Below are 21,459 nucleotides of genomic sequence, written 5' to 3'. Positions count from 1 at the left end.
TACAGAGGCTGGTTCAGTCCCAATCAAACTTGACGATGGATGCTGCCAAAATTCCTAATTTCACCTGGAACACCAGACAAGCAAAAATTATACTTTTGAATGGAAAGATACTGCCAGAGACCATCAACAATTGTCTTTAAGGAACTGTTTTCACAAGTAACAGTTCAACATCTCCTACTGAGAGAATTTTTCTAAGGGGAACTGAAAATGTTAGAATATTTTCTAATAATTTGTCAAATTTGGATTTGGGTGGTTATTATTTTTGTTTACACACTATGGATTTGGAGCAGGTGAGTTATGGTTCGGTAGAGTTGTCGCGGTGTGACCTGAAAGCCATGAGATCAAGTCATGGAAACAGCCCCTTGATACAAGGTAAGGCTGCCTACCCAATATGGTCCGACCCTTTCCCAGACCCGTGCATTGCAGGAGCTTTGTGAACTGGACTCACCTTTTTATTATAATTTATAGGTTCCGTTTTCTACAAAATTAAAGGTAATACAACAGTCTTTCTGGGTTATGTGATATATAATCACAGTAGGCATGCCTTGTCCATTAACCTGCTTTTCACTAGATCAATTCACCGAAAACAAAATGCTCTCCCTGGGCATGAGATATCAAATTTAGCATTACCTGCCAGATATTATGTCATTGGTGCAAAGCCAAAAGGAAAAGGCATTCCTTTGTTTATGGCCTGGTGAAGGTGAAGGCACTCTTAGGATAATTTCATGAATTCTTGTGCTATAATTGCTACAATAGAACTGTTTTCATGTAATTAACCAGATGCAGAGGATTTTGCAGCCCTATAATCAAGGGCATGACCTTGTAATACAAAAGGTCAAGGTTCTAATTTTTCCCATTAAACATTATCGATGTACCAAAAAACAGTATTTGCATCAAATGACTATCTAAGAACTTGATGAAATAAAAAAAAAAAAAAATTGAAAGCAAGCTAATTTTATTTAATAGCAATCTGCAACAAATTGAAGGAACTATTTAATAAGCAAACTACGACACATTGAAAGAACCTGAAAAATGAAATTACCTATTGTTGCATGTTCACAGAAAAATAAGTTAAAGATTTCTTCGTCCAAGCTGCCATGCAAACTGGTCAATAGCCACTATAGCACGAGATGCAGCACCTACAGAACCGTCATACCTGTCAAAGCCACATGCAGGAGAATTGAAATCTTTTCTGTGTATCTTTAGTTCCCAAACTATGCAGATACAGATCTCTAATTGGCAACCCAGCACCTATACGGAAATGTGTGGGGGCAAAAATAAACATGTCAATACAAATATGGTAAGGACTTACAGTGCAACCAAGAGGAATACTGCTGTCTGCAGGACAATAGCACCTTCCCCTGCAGGTTTTGATGTATTTACACACCTTGCAGAGAACCAATTCTCATGAATTGAAGTAACCAAATCTGACACCCAGTTTGTAAATATAAGAAAAATTACATAAAGGAAAAGAAAAGGATGTAAAATTATATTGCAGACAAATTATACGGCCAAGGATTAAACTGAGTGTTTTCGAAGCAATTCAAGTCAAGTTCACATTTTTACTATACCAGAAAGCTGCAGTGAGTTGCACACATTGAAGACATGCTCTGCCTTAGCAGTTATACAGTTAAGAACCCAAATTTCTTAGATTGTAAAGAGAGCAAGAGAATATTAAACGAAGAGAACAAGAGATCACAACCCCAACAAATAAACACCTGTTTTGGTTACTGTTAGGAGCACTGTAGGAGACACAAGCAAGTCCGGAGTGCAGGTCCAGCCCCTTAAACAAGTTTATCAACAGTTCAATCATGGGCAAAAGAGCGGGGGGGGGGGGGGCAGGCAGAAGACAAATGACAGTGGCAGAACTGATCAATAAGTTCAGTAGTGATTAGGTAATTTATAACTGTCAATTTTTGCAAGTTACTGGTTATTGGTGTATGTGATTAAGTAGTTCAGTGGTGTAGTAGTACGCAGTCACAGTCACTCTCTTTGGCTTGTATATGTACTGGAAAATTAAATTCTAAGAAATTTCAATTCTTTCTTGATAAAATCAAAGGTTTATCAGACAACAAGCTCTTACAATTTGATTGTTCAAAATAGAAAAAAGGGAACAAGTTCAAACAAAAAACAGACATTTTGTTGATTCTATTCTTGATTTTCCACTTGTCAGACCCACAACTCAATCACATATCTGTGACCATAACAGTTACACAAGGAAAAGATGTTAACAGAACGGGGCTTGACAAACAACTAGTAACTCTGCAGTGTAATTCAGCAATTAAATCCTCATTTATATAATCAAAACCATAATAAAACCAGATCCTAGCCCTTAAAGCAAAATCATTATCACTTTCTCTAGGTTTCTTTCTGTTGTAGATCTTCAACTAACTCTTTTACCGTGGGCCTGTTATCATCTCAATCAAATCTATGAAAATGGAATAGGTCTACAGCATAAATATAGGGCCTATTCAAAGACCGTCTTATCAGTAATATACTCCTCTACACCTGATTGCCACTGGTGTAAGGTCATGAAATTGACACTATAAACTCATTTAATCTTACTTCTCTTGTCTAGACTGCTCTTCTTCCAGCCTCTTTATCACAGAGCACACATACCTTCAACTTCATATATTTCATTTTTCAAACTTTAGAATTGGTTTCCATCCAAAGTAAGTCTCTAAACTAGTTGCCACTAAAGAAAATCTTCTTTATGCATCTTACTAACAAAAACATTTGAACTTAAATCCTAAATTAATATCAAATATACATTCAAATCTCAGATGCAGCTGAGCATAATGGAAGCAGGTTATCTTGGAATTAGGTAAGGTTGGCCACCAATCACTATATAAATTCTTTTGTAAAACTGCAAAATGGATTAAATGGATAGACATTTAGGAGCTTATTAATTAATAATAAATCATTAAACTTTTGCCACTGCATCACCCTAACCCTTACTTAGGTTCTAGAAAGCATAACTAGATATAATCATAAAGAAGAGGAAGAGAGATCGAATTCGCAAACAGTCAGAAAATTTTTCTAGTTACAGAGATAATAAAATACAACCATCAAAGTTAATATGCAAAAACAAAGTCTGGCATCTAAGTCAGCTATGGCCTCATTTATATTATAACAATCCTAATAAATCAGACCCTGGTCCTTACAAGAAATCCAAGTCTCAGGCATCTAAAATAATATGTTAAAAACCAGGAAAATACATAACTAACTTGATCTTTAAGAATGCGAGAGCACCAAGCTACACATTTTTGAGAGAAATACCATAATGCCTTCTCATTCTTCTTTCATTTTAAGAAATATATCAAATACCAGGAAAATTGTTGAATTGTGATTTCTAATTGCTCAAACAAAGTCTAAGCATAATAATGTTACAAGAGCATGCACATTCAAATGCCATTTGTCAAACTGGACAATGCCATACCTTCTCTATTCTAGACTTTGGACAAACTAAAACCCTTAACTACAAGAGATTCTGCTTTTCCCTTATTTTTTGTTTAGTACAAACATAAAGCATTAGCTCTTCAATTGCAGCAGAACTTACATTGGCTTGGCCCAATAATGAAGGTCTCAGTTTGGAGCTTGTTGCGTTTGATGAAATCAATGAATTGATTTAACTCAACAGGATTGGCATTTATCCCTTCTTGTTCTGCACTAAAAGCACCCAGATCAAATTTTTCAGCACTATCGATAGAAGAATCATTTTTTTTCCGAAACAGAGTAAATTCACAAAACATGTAGTTTCAACATGGGAAATGTATGGATATCACAATGTAATATACCCAGTAATAAAGTCCACGTTAAAACATTCAAGTGACTGCAATACAACAATATACAAAAGATTCTGTTCTTCATTATTGACAGGACACTAATCAAGTTAGTAAGAAAACTCAAACCAAGCAGAACATTGCAGCATAAAATAAAGTTGAAACAATAGTATTATTCTTGCAATGACTAGAATCAAATGTTCTTGTAATATGTAACAAAAAAAAAAAAAAGCAAAGATGTAGACTACAAAATGCCACACCAGAAACAAACTGAAACTTGAAACCGATGAAGTGGATTTTCTAATATCCAAACAATGACGGTTGATACAAATGAATTGAACTTAATAGACCATAAAACAATGATTTCCAATGAAAACCAATTGAATGAGAGAGCTGGATAGAAAAATTTAAAGGAAAACTGACAGATGGCTAAAAAATACATGTATGCTAGACAGATAGCTAGATAAAAAAGATCAATTTCCAGGCGGAAGAGAGAGAGAGAGAGAGAGAGAGAGAGAGAGAGAGAGAGAGAGAGAGATAGAGATGTAAAGGTGTTGTAGAATATTTGAAGGAAGAAGGCATGCATGAGGAAAAACTGCAGGTTGAGCAGACGAGGAATGTACAAGTCCAAGATTGCAAGACACATTACAGTCAAAACAACCATGGTTGGAGTACAAAAGCATGGTGTACAAGCAAAAACAGCTAATTTCATAATGGCATGATAGTCAATAAAATCTTTTAAGTTTGAGCTACAAAGCATGCAAGTATCATATCATATTAGATTCTCCCTTTCCCCCAGGAATTATATTCTTGCACCTTGCAAGTGGAGAGCTTCCCAACACAATCGTCTGCATGAGCTGCTATCCTTGACCAACCACTATTTAACCAAGTCCAATTACGTTTGAATCATCCACGAGTTTCCGAAAGAAGCCACGTCAAGCAAAGAAATAAAGGCCAATTAAGATTTCATCTCATAATTCATGATATTGAAAGATTGGTGTCAGGAATGACAAGTTCCTAAATTTCAGATTATCCATTATCAAATACTCTCAATCAACACAGTTCTTGTTCAAATGAAAATAAGCAAGCTACAAACACAAATACATATCAGGAAATAAGCACAAAAGCTAAAGAATGAAATAAAAGAAAATAACACTAAAGTTCAGTAAAAAAGATGAGAAAACAAAAAATACAAATTAAACACAATTTTCACTTACATGGTAGACAACAACCGTGATGGTCCAGTTGGATCATAGTTAATAAGTAGAGCTGCCTTCAATGGCTCATCTAACACATTTCAAATTTTTTTTTAAGAAGAGAAAAGAAAAACAAAAAAAAGCTATCAGAGTATGCCTTATAACAGATATTAACATTTATGGATCAATTGGAAGGCTGTTTCATTACCGGAGGAGCCAATATTGAGGGAAGCCCACTTCTCCCAAGCTTTATGTACAAAACCCCAATCCATTCCACCAAAATACCCTAATGAGCCATTGGAAAATTTTGAGATCATAAAGAAAAGCTCAAAGCAAGTTTTAGTAGATATTGCAAGGCTTTCTACATATGCATCATCCAAAACAATGATTTTTATCAGCTGTAGTAAAGAAAGCAACTTCATAGAAGTCAAAATATGAAGAAAAAAAAAAGTCTAGATACTTTATTCTATGGATAAAGGATCTAATTGATAGAGGAAGCATCGTAAAGATCAATTAGTGAGATTTTTGGCCGATACAATAAGAACTGCTTACTTATGTCATAATATGAGACAAAAGTTAGGAATCAACTTATGTAACAGAGTTGATCTCCTAAAGTATTGAGCAACGGTGTAGCACTAGATCCCAAAGAGAGTAAGTCTTTCTGTTGAGGGAAGGTCTTTTTCAAAGATTCTATATATATTTATATATATTAAATATAGTTAACAATATATAATATATTTAATAATATATTTAAATAATATATTTAATATTAAATTTCTATTTTATATTAAATATATTATTAAAATATATTTAATCAACTTGAGTCTTATTGTTTCGGGCACTAAAAAAAGGAAATAAAAATTGTTTCAACCACAATATCTCACACTAAGTGGCAAAAATAGCAGCACAATGCCATTTGGTTTCTAGGAAAGACAATTGTAAAACAATGCACTGTGGAACGGAAAAGCTTTGTTTGGGTTAAGGGGTGAGGTTTGTGCAAAAGTTGATTTAGGACGATTTAAAAAATTTAATGGTGTTGTCCCTTGTAGCAACTCAAGAAGGGGATGACTCATGGTGTGAATCATGATTTCAGGAAAGTTTAAGGAATGACCTTGTAAGAGACAAGTGATTAGACACATATCAGCATAAGTAAGATTACTCTTATGTCAAGCCCTAAGTACAATCTCATTGGAGATATAAGATACACCACCTTAAAAATGGCAGGCAGTTCTGCAGCTAATAACTAATAGCAGACCATGAGATTAGAGATTGCAATTCAAAAGAAAAACAACTTTTTTTTTTTATTTAAAAACTCAATTTTTATATATTCTCAACCCAAAAAAAAAAAAAAAGGAAAACACCACCATATTAACCAGCAGCAATAGCAATACATTAGCAGGAGAAAAATAAGATGAACTTATACGCAGAAACAGGTCTTAAGTGGATCTAAAACAGTTGTTTTAAGTGTTAAATAAAAGGGTAAATATCCAAAATCAGTTATGATTAGAAATTAAAATCACGAAACCAAATTTAAAAAACAATTGCCCTAAACTAAGTTCACAGAAAGACTTATTCAATGAAATTTTTTTTTTTTTTTTTTTTTTTTTTTTTTTTTTTTAAGTTGGTTAGAAAGTCTTCACTTTACAGATACCAAATGTACTAAGAAAGAATAAATAAATAAATAAATAAATGACAAAGATCTAATAAACATTCACTGTAGAGAATCAGTATAAAAAGGTTCGATCACAAAATGATTTTTGTAAGTCTAGAAATATAGTTTAGGAAACAAGATTCTATAAAACTGAGATTATATATATAATTTTTTAAGCCATAGAAATACTAAAACAATTTAGCAAAATTCCAAAAATGCAGTAACTGAACAAAGAAAAAGTAAATCAGTTTTTGATTTTAGGCAAACAAAGATTCAATTTGAATAATTCCCAAAAGAGAGTTCAGTTTAACAAATATTTCAGAATCAACGAACACCAGATTAAAAAAACTGCTAGACTAAATTGATTTAACAATAAGAGTCATCAATAAACTGGAAACCAATTTTGGGTGTGAAATTAAGAGTTTATATTTCTGAGAAATCGACTTTATCTTGAAACCACGAGTTAATGAACACTTTAAAAAAATTAAAAACAGCAGTAAATTAAAGAAAAATACATAAGAAAAATGTATCTGTTGAACAAGAATTTTAGAATTACAACAACTGAGAAAAACTAAATGCCAAAAACAAAGGCTTTAACTGAGAACAAGGAAATAGAATAGAAATGAAGAGAACGAAACCAAAACAGGAGACAGTTTCGTTGATGCCGAAAACAATGGCTTTAAATTCATAATCAAAAATAAGAGGCAAAAAGATAACAATGAAAGAAAGCAGGAAACAGTGAATAGAATGGCTTACCAGAGAACCGAAAAAAAGGAGACAGGAAGGAGGAGAGACGCGTTTTTGAGATGATTCACAGTAGAGAAACTGAGAGAGACGAGACTGGTACCAAACCGATTGGCGAAGCAAGTGAGAGCGCGCTACTGAGAAAACAGAACGTGAAGTACATTTTGCGATATCTGGCTCTGAACTGTGATTTCCGATGGGATTGTGTTCAGAGACTAGAGTGAAATTTTTTTGGTTTGGTTTGGTTTATTGCAAGATGAGTTGATAGAAACAGTCAGGTGAGACAAATAGAGAAGCATTCGGTTTCGGTCATATACCGAACCGACTTGATTCGGTTCGGTTAATATGAGCGCTGAGTCCAAACGACGCCGTCTGAGATGGAGAAATAAAGCCCCAAACTTACTGCCATTTTCCCGCCGCCCATTTCTTCAGTTCGTCTTTCCGTCGCAACTACACTCATCCTCTCATCTTTCTCTGTTTCTCTAACATTGTAACGTTAACTATGCCTTCGTTTCCACAGCCTGGTTCTGTCACTATCTGTGAAATCAACAGAGATCTAAGTATAATTCTCTAACTCATAGGTTAGGGTTTTGATTCATTTTGAAAATTGATCTTCTCTGAACACTTCTTTGTCACTTGCAGTTGCAGCTGAGAGTCTCTCAGATGATCAAGCCAAGGAAATTTATGGAAAAATTCTGGTATCCCCTCCTCATTGGTTTTATAAGTTTATGTTTAGCTTAGTTTTGATCCATATAAAGCCAGAGGGCTTTGTTCTTTGTTGTTGACGTTGAGAATTAATGCTAATTAGGGAATGGTTTTTAGCCCAATTCAATTTCAAACTTATCAACCGGCAGTCCCTATTGAGGAGCAGGAAACACAAGGGCAAGGAAGACCCAGTGGAGAGAGTACTGAGAAGAATGGTTTATTGAAAGCCATTCAGGTTTTTGCTAATAATTCAATCAAAAGCATTTTTCATCCCAATTATGTAAGCTATACCATCTAAATCTCCTTTTTATTGCATTTCGTATTATTATTTTTAAGCTCTGTAAGTTAGCTTCTTTTGCTTTGAGATAGAAGATTAAGAGATTATATTTCATATTTGATTTGATTAGCTAATTTTTTGGCCTTACACCTAAGGTGGTAATTCAATTCAAATAATTATCTACTCTTTTCTCCTCAACATAGGGCCCATTTTCTTATCTAGTTGGGACTAAGGGTTAGTTGAGTTTTCTCCTGAAGATCATATTTATCATATCATTATCTAGATATCTTAAATCTATTTTACTTGAAATATCAGTTTTGGATGCAAAATTGAAAGATAATCGTCTAAGCTGCTGTTTCTTTAACAATGAGGATTTGTTATCCCACCAAAACAACCATAGTATGATTGTGTGTTTTTCCTGCAGATGTCTGTATATTTGAGAATATGGAAAGAGAAAAAGAACCGGTGCAATTAGGAGAGAAGTGTCTGGAAAATAACAGTAAATTGTTTGTGGAGAAGCCTAGATATATGTATTTTGTGTCAGCCGGGTGTGGAGTCTGTGTCCACTATGAAGAAGGAATTAACTTTTCATTATATTTTTATGTGTTTATACCCATGAGGATGTTGTAGTTTAGGTTTGAGTTGTGTTACTATTTATCTAGAAGCAGATTAACGTATATTTTAGCTGCTTGTTATTGAGCACAAACATTTTATACTTTTTTATTCTCCTATAATGAGTCTTGTAGGTAAACTTGTTGCCGGAGGTTGACTTTAAAGGGGTGAGCTGGCACCAACATAAACATATTATTGCATTTATCGCTGGTCCAAATCAGGTTATAATTCGTGATTATGAAGATTCAGGTTTCACCTCTATACCCTTGTTGGACATGATTCCAACAATTCAGGATCACTGAGTTCTGTTGATTAGAGGCATTCCATTTTACTCTTTTAAAGATATTTCAATGCAAATTCTTATTTTTCAGCAGAAGGGAAAGATGCTTCTGTCTTGACTTGTGAGTCCCAAAGAGACATTAAAGTCCTTGAATGGAGGCCAAATGGTGGAAAATCACTTTCTGTAGGATGCAAGCAAGTATCAAAAAGCTTATCTTTTAGTATGATTTTAATCTATTAATGGTTTATTGTATGTGATCTCTTTTATATGGTTTATTCATTGAGCTTGTGTGGATTATCTTTAATTGAACTGAATTTCAGGGGTGGAGTTTGCATTTGGACTGCATCATATCCTGGAAATGTGGCATCTGTAAGATCTGGCACTGCTTCATACTTGGGTACTCTTTCTAGAAGCACTGGAACTCGGTGGACTCTGGTGGATTTTCTCCGAAGTCATAATGATGAACAAATAAGTGCACTTTCTTGGAGTCCTGATGGAAGATATCCAAATAATTATAATAATAGTTATTTGTATTATGTGAAATTTATTTCATTGCTTAGACAAGTTGCGGATGACATCTGAGTTGTCTTCTCTTGGTCTTTGCTCGTAGTTAACTCTTTCACATTAACCTACCTTCTGTTCACATGGACATGGTTGCGTTTGCATTAAAGGTTTATAGGTTTAGTTTTTCTTCAACAACATTATCCTTGGTCTTCATACTCAGCTCAATTGAGCCAAAGTTCTCATATGCAAACTATTGTGTTTGGATTAGTTTCTGATGTTAGTTGTTTTATTTCCTTGACTTGGCTTCACGTACTTGGCATCTGCGTCATATGAAAGCTCGTCATTCACCATATGGGATGTCGCACAAGGTAAATTGACCATCGCAATGTCATAATTGTTATGAATAGTATCAGCCAATTGTTAATCAACGAACTACTTTTCAACTTCCTAAGCTCAAAAGATTAGTATGATATTTTTCCTTGTGTACTTCATTTGTGTGCATTAGATATGCACGTATATCATGTTGCATGTAACCTTTATTTCGGGCTACCTTGGTGGGAGAGGTGTTAGAGAGGATGCTATTTATTTCTAGGAAAATAAGAGAAGTTTTAGATCTTAAATATTCTTATGCTCTTGTTACTTGGGAGGGTGCACTTCATATGAAAGTTAATTTAGGTAGAGGTTTTAAATAATGGTCAATATGTGGGCTGGTTCTTAATTGAAAGTTGTCTAGACATTATAGTTCTAGGCATGTGCTAGTATGGGGAATTGAAGTCATTGGTGAACTAGAGCGTATATACCATCTTGGCCTATTTATGCTGAGATAGAATGAATCTGCACCATTGTTATGGCCATAATGGGTTGTGCGAGAGCAGAATAGTGAGAGAGAGAGGGGGGGGGGGGGGGCAAGGTGTGTGCTTGGTCATAAGTCATCAGTTTGTCTCTCTTTTTAAAATCCTAGTTTCTAATTGCCCTTTTGAGCTTGTCAATGACATTTTTAAACTATTTCATTATTTATTTCGCCTTACTTTGTTTTTGGACTCTCCCTTGTTTGTAAATTTTTCGATCAACTTTTTGTTAAAACATGACTATTGCATGAAATAATTTTAAAATTAAGTTTGCTATTTTTTTTATTAATTAACAATTTAATCTCAATTGTCAATTTAATTTTTTCTTTTGTTGCAAGATGTGTATCTAATAATTTATGATATCAGCTCTTACAAGAAACTATAATTTCTTCTTGATAAGTAGTTATTTTATGTGCTCAGATTATTGATACACTGTATATTTATTTGATGAAACTCTCATTGCCTTTTTTTTTGAAAATACGATAATAATATTTGCAACCAGTAGAATATGGTTGTGACTTGGGACACCTCACTATTGTGGTACCCTTGACCTTAGAAAGCTGCATGTGAAAGGATCATAACCAAAGAATATGATGTTGAGCCAAGATAACCTCCAGAAAAGGCAAAAGCAGTGCAAATTTTGTTACCATGTTGATGGAGTTTCTTGCATAGTGTTAGAATCAACTAAAAGGGAATTGTGTGTTTAAATGGTTTTATGCTCTTGGAAAGAAAAAAAAAAAACTTATTACTTTAATTCCTCTAACTATTTTATGCATTGTGTAGTGGGAATAGGAAAGGTTTTGATTGGAAAGAGTTGTTTTAAAGATAAGTGGCTTAATACTTTGAGTTCTTGGTTTAGTAAAAGCAATACATTGTGATATGCAATTGCCATAGAAATTTGTTTATTTGTTTATTTTACTGTCATGATCTATTTTTTTGTGGTTCAGCACTTTGGTTTCCTTCAATTCTTTTTCTCTCTCTTTGGTTAAAAGAAACAAAGAAGAAGAGAAAAGAGAAATATATTCCTGGGCTTGGTAGTAATTTTTTAATTGATATGTAGTCTCTATTTTTAGCATTGACCATCTTTATTTATTTATTTATTTTTTATAATTTGTATTTAGCATTGACCATCTTTATTTATTTATTTATTTTTTATAATTTGTAGGAGTTGGAACGCCCATCAGACGGGGTTTGGGGGGCATATCAATGCTCAAATGGTCACCAACAGGAGATTACTTTTTCGCTGCAAAATTGTATGTTTATAAGTCTTGTTTGTTTACTTTTTGGATGAAGTACTGATCCATCTGAGCAGATATAGGCTAATGATTTTTTTTTTTTTTTTTTTGCCCCATTAATTAGTGATGGAACATTTTACCTTTGGGAGACAAACACATGGACATCTGAACCATGGTCTTCAACTAGTGGGTTTGTCACGGTAAATACAAAATGATACTTGTGCCATTATAGATGACTTCTTAATTCATGCATATAACTCACGAGATGTTGAAGATCATAGAGGTATTAAATTGGCAGTTTGAACTCTTATTCTAGTTTCTTGTTTTATGTACTTCTTTTGACTGCTGTGATCAGTGACATTGATCTACCTCTTTTTTGGACTTCTAAATTCTTATTGTTACTTGATGAAATTTTCACATTTCCTCCACAAATAAGCAAATTAATAGAAAAAAAATGTAAAAAATAGTTAATAAGTTACGATATTCTATCTCTCTGTTTCCCTTTTATTATTTCAAAATCTGAATGTGGTTCTTGTGAAGCTATTGTTTCAAAATTTCAACATGGTCATAGAAAAGTTTGACATTCATTGGATGCTTTTCTTCATTTTTTTGAAAGATTTACTTGCTTCAACTATTAGTCATGCCATGTCTTCTGCTACCAGGGAGCAACATGGGATCCAGATGGGCGTGTGGTACTGCTCGCTTTCTCTGGGTCTGCAACATTGGGTTCTATTCACTTTGCATCAAAGCCTCCATCTTTAGGTATGCTGATTGAACCTTTGAGTTTTTTTTCCATGTAGTTATGCACCTTGCTGCAAAAAACAATAGACTGGACAAAGAGTAAAATTTAAGGTCATATGATTTGAAATTATAGTCAGAGATTTGACATATTGGATTATTTTCAATCCTTTGTGATGTTGAATACTAGAGTTGGTCTGGACTTCCAATTTATACTTATGCAAGTGACTACTTGAATCAGGAAAAAAAATTAATGAAGTGTTTTTTGCTTACTTGGTGACTGGATGTGCCTGATGAATCAACATGATATAACTTGCCATGCTAGCAGATACATTGATAACTTTCATTAAAAGTTTGCCCCTAACATGACATCTCTGTGAATGCTCAAGAACTTAATAAAGACAGAAATTTGAAATATCTTAGAAATCTCTTCTGAACGACCATTTTATCCTGTCTTAAATCAATTAAAGAAAGTTGATCACATGATCAATGATTTGGGATTTAGAGTTCATGGAAAAGGGAAGAGCAAGAGAGAGAAAAAAGGCTGAGAAGATGTTGGAGTGGGCAATTTGTGAGGGGTACAGTTTTTGTTTTTTCCTTGCTAAGTAAAATAGACAATATGATTGCAAGAAAAGCTTAAATTTATTAATTTAGTTCACCATCATTTAATTGCTTTTTTTTCCTTTTATTTTTATAAAATTTCACAAAAAAATTTTGGGCATTCCAATAGAAAATTGCAAAAAGTTAGGTACTCAGAATATCATTATCTTCCCTGGAGTTTCTGTAGATTTAGGGTTGCAGAAAGTCCTTAGTTGCATTATGAAGTTCAACTTTGTAAAGAAATTTAAAAGGATTAGTGTTTTTGCTGGACTTAATTGCTTGAAAATCCAAACATTTAATGTGTTTTTCAGTTATAAAATAACCTTTATTTTTTAATAAAAAATAGTAAGCTTAATAAGTTAATTTCAATATTAGCATTCAATTCAATTGGTAAATTTAAACAACAATATTGAATCCTGTCAGTTTTACGAAATATGTTAAACGCGTCATTTAAACCCATGCGCCCCTCCCTTTTTAATTCGTTTTTTCCCCATCAAATTCTTGTAAAAGGTAAAGAAGTGGGAATTTGGGACTAAAAGATGCTTTTAGTGTGCCTTGGTGGGTTGGCGAGGCTGGAATTGTTGTTGGATTTTCTTTTTCATTTAAAAGACTAATCCACACCAGCAAATTGAGATTTAATTGTACCATAATTGAGTCAAAGGCTAATATTGAAATCTGTTTATTAGATTGAGTTTTTTTTTTTTTTTTTTTTTGTTAAGAAAAAATGATTATGTCAGAATTTAAAAACATGTTAAAGTTTGGGATTTTTTAAGTAACTAGCTTTTATTATCCTGCAACTTGTTTCTCGTTGTATATACCCGTTATTTAATTTGTTTATATATAATTATATTTTTATTTTAATTAAATTTTAATCTATATTTGATTATACAAACTAAAATGCATACCCACATTATATATATATATGAGAGAGAGAGAGAATCTTTTCATATGTAGTAAATTAATTTTAATGTTAATGAATTAAGTACTTACTAACAAAACTAATATCAACTATTTTCACCCAGTAATTTATTTCTCTTATTTGTTGTTATGTACATGTATAATAGTAGTATTACAAACACATACAATCAAAATTATTTTACATATATAAAGAAAAATTGAATTGATAGGATTATACAATAAATATAAAAAGCAAAGTTGGTTAAAAAAATAAAATAAAATAAAGATAATAGTACCTTGTGTTGAAAATCCTTTAAGTTATAATGTTTTGTTACCTAACTTGGTTGTGCTGCATGGCCTGTGAATCATGTTTCAAAGATCTAATAAGAAAAATAGATAGCTTTCTTCTGTACAATTACAATACGTATGGTAGTTGGTGTTTGGAGCCAGATGTAAAGGTACTTGATTAATAAAAATAAATTTGGGACACTTAAATAGAAAAATAGACAAAATTCAAGCACCAAATTCAATAGATTTTTTATAACAGACCATTTATTTTCTCTATGTTATTATGAACATGGAGAATTGATACAATTAATCATAAAAACTCTACATTTATGTGTGTGTGTGTGTGTGTGTGTGTGTGTGTAAGAATGGGATCACCACCTGGTCAACTTTGTGAGTGCAATGAATTTATAGTTGCTTAGGTATTCTGATAGTACAATACCTACAAAAGCAATTTTGATATAGAAACCAAAAAGAAAAAAAAAACAATAAGAAAACAACCAATAAATGCAAGTTCAATTTAGAATAAAAAACGAAAGAAAAAAGAAAACCTAGGAAACAACAAATAAAAGGAAGTTTAATTTAGACAGTCAAATTTAAAATTGTCAAATAATTGTAAACAAGCACAATGCACCTCTCAATAATTTTGAAAGAAACTTGCTCTCCTTATGAAACAAAAAATATGCAAAAAAAGATCAATTGTAGTGGACTTATGTAGCTTTAGTTGTGACAAATTTTTTAGTTGGATGGTTGCTCATTGAGGATTTACAAAAAAATAAAATATAGTAATTATGGATGGTTTCTTATTGTAACATTTGAAGCAATTGAAAGTTGACACCATAATTCAATTCTTACATATATTGCAATAACTGTAATATTTGAAATGTCACCTATTCATAAAACCATTTCTTTTGGTTTATGTCCTGTGTTTGTTTTTGGCATTGATTATAAAGACAATATTGATGATAAAAAGAAAAAAAATTGTACAAAGCATCAAGCACCATATTGACTTTTGTTAGAATTGAGCAACATATGTAGGAAGGCCAAGGAAACTGCCAGAATGTGCTTTTTGAAGGGAATGCTGAGGTAGCATGCTCAAGTTGATTATTTTCAAGCAAGAGAAGATGTTTAATTGGATATAGGGGTGTCAAACGGGTTGACGTGTCGAGTTCGACACGATTAAAGTCAACACAAACACAACCGGTTTAATAATTGTGTCAAATTTGTGGACATGAACATGACACGAAAATTAGGTAGATAACATGAACACGACATGTGTAACTTGCCTAATATTATAAACAGGTTAAGTGGGTCGTGTTGACTCATATACAACTCCTGTAACCCACCTAATATCGTAAACTGGTTAAGTGGGTCGTATTGACCTATATACGACCAATCTAACCTACTTATAATATTTTTAAATTTTAACTTATTTAACTCAAAATCATATTTAAAAATAAATATTCATACATAAAATGCATAGATTTTTCAAGATTCATGACTAAAATAAAAAAAATTAATACAACAATAAAGTTTAAATGGGTTTTAGTTGGAGTATTTATATGATACTAAAATTACCTCTTTACTCTTAAATAAACGAATCACTCGCCTAATTCTTGTGTCAACCGTGACACGACACGTTTATATTCCTGTCATAGATGGTTGACCGTTTATGACATGAACCCGTTTAATCTCAATCCTAATCTGTTTATTTCGCATGTTAGCCGAATCGTATTTGTGTGTTATGACCCATTTTGACATCCTTAGTTATATGTAACAAAAAAAATTGTTATTCTCAAATTTGATTCTATTTCATTTTTGAATGCTCTTCTCAGAACAGATGGATGAAAAATTGAATGGACAAACAGAGTGATTTTGAGAGCGGAATTTTCTGCTAGATATTTTTATAAGCTGCTGCTGCTTTTGAGTTTCAAGTCCTCAATTTGATTGATTTATACACGGGTTCATCTTTTTATGCTGATAGGCATGACTATAGTTTTCTAATATCTGCAGATGCACACCTGTTACCAGTTGATTTGCCAGAGATAATATCCTTGACAGGAAGGTAGAGACAAGATTACTTCCTTGAAATTAGCTCTAGTTTTTCTTTCGTTATAATTCTCAAAGTATGACTGAACTGACTCTTAAATTAGATGGAAGTGGAAGATGTTTGGATGGATGCTGAGCATCTTCTATCATTTTTTATTTACTGATATAAGTGTACGATGTTGGGTATGGCTCTTGTTTATGTTCTTATTTCTATGGATTGCTCATCAATAATAAGTTTCGCTTCTCTATCTCAATAGTGTAGTATAATTGGATGCATGACTGTGAATTCTTTTCTTTTTTTCTTTTTTTTCTTTTCAATTATAATTCTCAACAGTTCTAGACGTTTAGTTCTTAATAGCCAAAACTTACCATGTTTTAACAAATAATGTGGATAAAGAGTTAGTTCAGAAAGTAATGGCATCCCCTATAAGTAATGCTCCATATCTGTACTTGGATGTGGTAAGAATATACCAGGCCTGCTGCATTATGATGGAGTGTGTATGAGAACCTAGTTTGTGACGGTAGGCTTTTCTAGTGTTCTCATAATATTAGGAAATTAGCAAGAAAGCTGGTGGAGCCAGTGGATATGATAGGTAAAAGGGTTAACATAGTCTGCACTAAAGATAAAGTGGATGAGAGAAAAGTGTAAAAATTAGGTCATTTGAGGTTAGGTTGTGTAAATGAAGATAAGAAGAAGATGTGGTCCTGACAAAGTTCTTATTTAGGTTTAGAAGTTCTTGGAGATATAAGAGTCGTGTTGTTGAGTAGATTGTTTGATAAGATTTTTAAATAAAATATTTTTTATGAGGAATGAAGGATCAATTTGCTTGAGATATTCCAAAGGTGCATCAATCATTGAGAATTAAGCCCATGAGTCGTACTACAACACTTAGTTTGGAAAACAAGCTGGGTCAGGAAAGAAACGGTAGAGAAAGAAAGAGATAGGAGAAGGATATTGAGGGATAGGAGGAGAACATTGAGGAAAGAGCTTCTTTGGAAAGGGGTGGAAAGCAAGAAAAAGGAAAGGTGAAAATTTTTTTTTATTATTTGGGAGGTGTAAAAAAAAAAAAAAGGAACAAGACGAAAGAAGAAAGGAATGAAGTGTAAAATTACTTTCATAGTTTTCCACACCTGCAGAAATATACATATAATAGCAGTGGGGTAAAAGAGTAATTTTCATTCCATGTACTTGAAAATTCTTGCCTTCCATGGCTGTTCTTTCAAAATCTGAGAAGCATTTTGGTGGGACTGGAGGAAAGTTTCACTTTTTCAAATCTATCCCATCTTTTCCTCAAGCTTTCCATTCAGTAGATTCTCTGATTCACCACCTCCCCATCTTTCCCAATATTTCTTTCACTAACTATTCTTCTCTTTCCAAGAAGGCTATAAAAATTTACAGAGTCGATTTATGAATTACCATCATGATATATGCAGACCAAACCCAGTCGAGTTACAAAAGTTGGATTTATGGAGATCCATCCCAAGTCTTCATGTTAAGTACAACTAAAATAGAGTTATGGAAATCAGTTTAGCAACACAAGGAAAAATAATAAAATATGGGTATTTGTAGCATAGGATCCCAAAAAGGGTCACTATTGGTACATCAATTTATTAGCGGAAAGAAAGGGAGTGTGAGGAGAATATCATTAGGGCATGATAGCTTTAATGAAGAAGTGCTATGTGTATCTTATGTGATTATTCTAACGTTGCTGAGTCAAAGGAAAAACTTCTGTAAAAATTTCTAATCAATCTATATGAGCTATGATCTATGGGAGCAAATTTTGGATTTTGAAGAAAATAAAGGCCTAGAGGTTGAGCTGTAGAGATGGAGATGTTGAAGTGTATGTGTGTGGAAATAAGGAGGGAGTAAGTACCTTCAGAGGAAGGTTGAAGTAACATTTTTTGAGGAAAAGTGGAGCAATTGAAGATTGAGATGGTTTGACCTTATTCTGTGTAGACTGATAGACGTTCTGGTATTAAAGGGTGAGCCTGTCCTATTTAGGAGTGAAAAATGGGAGAGGTGCACCACAGATGACATGCGTTGAAGGGGTCATAAGCATTTAGCATCTTTGAACCTTCCTTAAAAATTTGTGTGGAATAGATAAAAAGGATTTACGTAGGTGACTCTAACTAGATTCAGATAACTTAATTATCTTTTGTGGTTGTTGATCAAAATCTATTATGCTTTTTTATCAGAGTGATATGATATTGCATTTCCTCCACAAACCCCCACCCTCCTGCCAAAATGTTTAACACAATCTTTCTTTTGGGTATTATATTGCAAGTTGTCTAAAACTGTGCATGTGACCCTGATACCAAATTCAACATTTGGTAGAATGATTATTGTTTATCTAATTGGAGGTTTTACCGCTCATTTTTCTTGGAACCACACATTTGAGTTTAATGTGATCTCTTTTTTGAATTTCATTTTGAATTCTTAATTCAGGGTAACTTGATATTCTTATTGCTGCTGTGTAATGTTTGCTTTATCTTTTCTTTTTATTCCTTATATTTGGGTCAATATGGTTCTTGTTCATGATGATTCTTTCAGAATGGTTATTATCTCATGTTACTTGTGCAGTCAGGGAATTGACAAGATAGCCTGGGATGCTTCAGGTGAAAGGTTAGCAGTATCTTATAAAGGAGGGGATGATGTTTACAAGGGTCTCATTGCTGTATATGATGCTAGAAGGACTCCGCTGATTTCTGCATCATTAATGTGAGTTATCTTTTATTGTCAATTTATCATGAACTGTTTTATTTTCAATATTTCAGCTATTGGTTCTGTTTTGTACATTCATATACAAATGCAATTAGACTAGAGTGATTAAATAGTCTCTATAGCTGGTTTATAATTTTGAATTTTCGTGATTTGATTTGAATACAGTGGGTTTATTAGAGGGCCTGGAGACAATCCAAAGCCAATTTCATTTTCATATCATGACAAGTTCAAACAGGGACCATTGCTTTCTGTTGTAAGCTTTCTAGATCCTTGAATTTCTTGTCACTCTTATTCTATATCTATATGACAAATGAGGCTTGTTTGCTTGTCAAATTTTGTTTAATTTTTTTTTAGTTGTATTTCAAACTACCTACTTCAAGAAATTGGCAACAAACTAAAAATTTGCGTACCTATCTAAAATTTATCTTATATTTTAAAATGATTTTTCAAAAGGAATTGTGTATTTACTTGTAAGCAATTTCTCTTAGTTTCATGCATCAAAGGAATGTTGTGATAATTGTGAATTTTGATTAATATTCTCCATATGATATAGCATCCTTATAGTATTATTAGGATGTAACTGGCTCATCTGAGATTCTCCATACAATATTTATATTTGGCCATTCATTAATATGATAGACTACTACATCGAATTGATTTGGTTTATAATAGGGTTCTGAAATTAATATAAACAAAATAGCTGCCATGTGCCTTTTCTGTGCTTTCTCAAAATTAGTCTTGGATGAATATTTCTTATACATGTTATTCATATGTCAAAACTCGAGCAATATTATTTTGATAGGAATTTAGTTTTGTTTGTAATATACTGGAAGTTATGCCGTTTCAGAGTCTTAATAACCACTAACCTTGAAAAATAAATTATGCAATGACTCTTTCTGGTGCAGTGTTGGAGCAGTGGATTTTGCTGTACCTACCCTCTCATATTTCATTCCCCCAGTCTTTCCTAGTTAAGGTGAGTCTTCTACAGCAAAAAGTAATGCGCCTTCTGGTTAATACTCGAAAAACAGAAAAATATTCAAACTTCTATTGCTAGACTTTAATTTTAGTAGTATTTGCAAATTTCAGTAAAGAAACTTGTTGGAGCTTCTGAGCCTTCAAAATTTTATAATATTAAATTCACATAATCATCCTGCTACCCGCGATATTGTTGATTGTTTTTCCTTAGAAAAGCAAGCATCCTTCTTATACTGGGAGCTCAAAACCAGCAGCAGGTGGATTTAGTGCGAAATCCATGATCCGGGGCTACTAATCCGCTTGCTCTTTCTAGTTTCTATTGAATTTTTTTTTTCTCGGTTTGCTTCGGTTCAGTTTTTTATTAAAAACTATCCACAAATAATTAAAATCGGCTAAATGCATAGATTTACCTCTAAAATTTACACGATTTGTCTTATGGTGATTTAAGTTTGTAAGGACTTATCATGACATTATATTTTTATATTTCAGTAATAATTATGTTTCTTGTCAAAAGTAAAATAATTTTTCAAGAATTTAATTATGACTATGTACTTTTATATTTTATTTTAATGAGAAGTATAATTATTGTTAGAATATGAAAGTATAGGGTCATGATAGGTCCCTGTAAATTTGAGAGTGCTATAAAATAAAACGCATAAATTTTAGAGGTAAATTTATACATTAGGCCAATTGAAATTGAATAAAACTGATTAATTCAGTTTAATTTTGTTGTATATGATTCGATTCGGGGTTTGGTGTAGGGGAAAGAAGTTAAGTTTTATCCAATGGAAATGTAGATGGTGAAATTAAATGGATTTGTTTCAAAACAAGGACATTCCCTTCGGCCCACAGGCATTCTAGCTCTAGATCATCAAAATATTTATTTTGATCTATTAAGTTCTTGGTCCACTAAAATGTTAGACCAAAAATAGTGTCCGGTTGTCATTTCGTTCCTTTATATTTAATTTAATTATATTTCAAGTTTTGAACTAAATAAATTAGTTTTTGATAATTAAGTTAGAATCCATATTTAATGTGTCATTTGTGCTAATAAGCAATGAGAGCTTATAGGATTATATTTTACCATATTCAATTAAAGTTGCTCGTCGAAGTTTTTTGCATTGATCTCGAGGAAAGAAAATTCTCCTCTATTTCATATATATATATATATATATATATATATATATATATAGAGAGAGAGAGAGAGAGAGAGAGAGAGAGAGAGAGAGAGAGAGAGAGAGAGAGAGAGAGAGAGAGAGAGAGAGAGAGAGAGAGAGAGAGAGAGAGAGGCTCACTTTTTTTTTTTCTGTCTGTTTCAAAATGTAGTCCTATTTCATTTTTTATGTTGTGGTGTGCCCA

At 32.8% G+C, this 21,459-nt stretch overlaps 2 protein-coding genes across 2 annotated transcripts; one reads left to right on the top strand and one right to left on the bottom strand.

Annotated features, from left to right (window-relative positions):
- Positions 1–938: 938 nt before the first annotated feature.
- LOC149492839 (Profilin family protein) lies at positions 939–7,640 on the bottom strand. The gene is made up of 6 exons (XM_089715833.1): positions 7,386–7,640; positions 5,187–5,264; positions 5,000–5,069; positions 3,560–3,669; positions 1,313–1,427; positions 939–1,156 (listed from the first exon to the last, which is right to left on the bottom strand). The coding sequence occupies exons 2-6, from the start codon at positions 5,248–5,250 to the stop codon at positions 1,072–1,074; spliced, it is 444 nt and encodes a 147-aa protein (XP_089571959.1). The 5' UTR covers positions 5,251–5,264; positions 7,386–7,640; the 3' UTR covers positions 939–1,071.
- Positions 7,641–7,773: 133 nt separating this feature from the next.
- LOC105643389 (Transducin/WD40 repeat-like superfamily protein) lies at positions 7,774–20,270 on the top strand. Its single transcript, XM_012228497.4, has 14 exons — positions 7,774–7,933; positions 8,016–8,071; positions 8,182–8,358; positions 9,102–9,216; positions 9,342–9,441; positions 9,568–9,747; positions 10,061–10,119; positions 11,765–11,852; positions 11,959–12,034; positions 12,497–12,596; positions 16,368–16,419; positions 18,985–19,122; positions 19,291–19,378; positions 20,031–20,270. The coding sequence occupies exons 1-14, from the start codon at positions 7,876–7,878 to the stop codon at positions 20,091–20,093; spliced, it is 1,350 nt and encodes a 449-aa protein (XP_012083887.1). The 5' UTR covers positions 7,774–7,875; the 3' UTR covers positions 20,094–20,270.
- The last annotated feature ends 1,189 nt before the right edge of the window (positions 20,271–21,459 follow it).

Source organism: Jatropha curcas, chromosome 11 (genome assembly GCF_041381405.1).
Source record: "Jatropha curcas cultivar XTBG-Jc1 chromosome 11, XTBG_Jcur_1.0, whole genome shotgun sequence".
NCBI lineage: Eukaryota > Viridiplantae > Streptophyta > Magnoliopsida > Malpighiales > Euphorbiaceae > Jatropha > Jatropha curcas.
The sequence above is the reverse complement of the archived record's forward strand: the minus strand, read 5'-3'. Positions and strand labels throughout refer to the sequence as shown.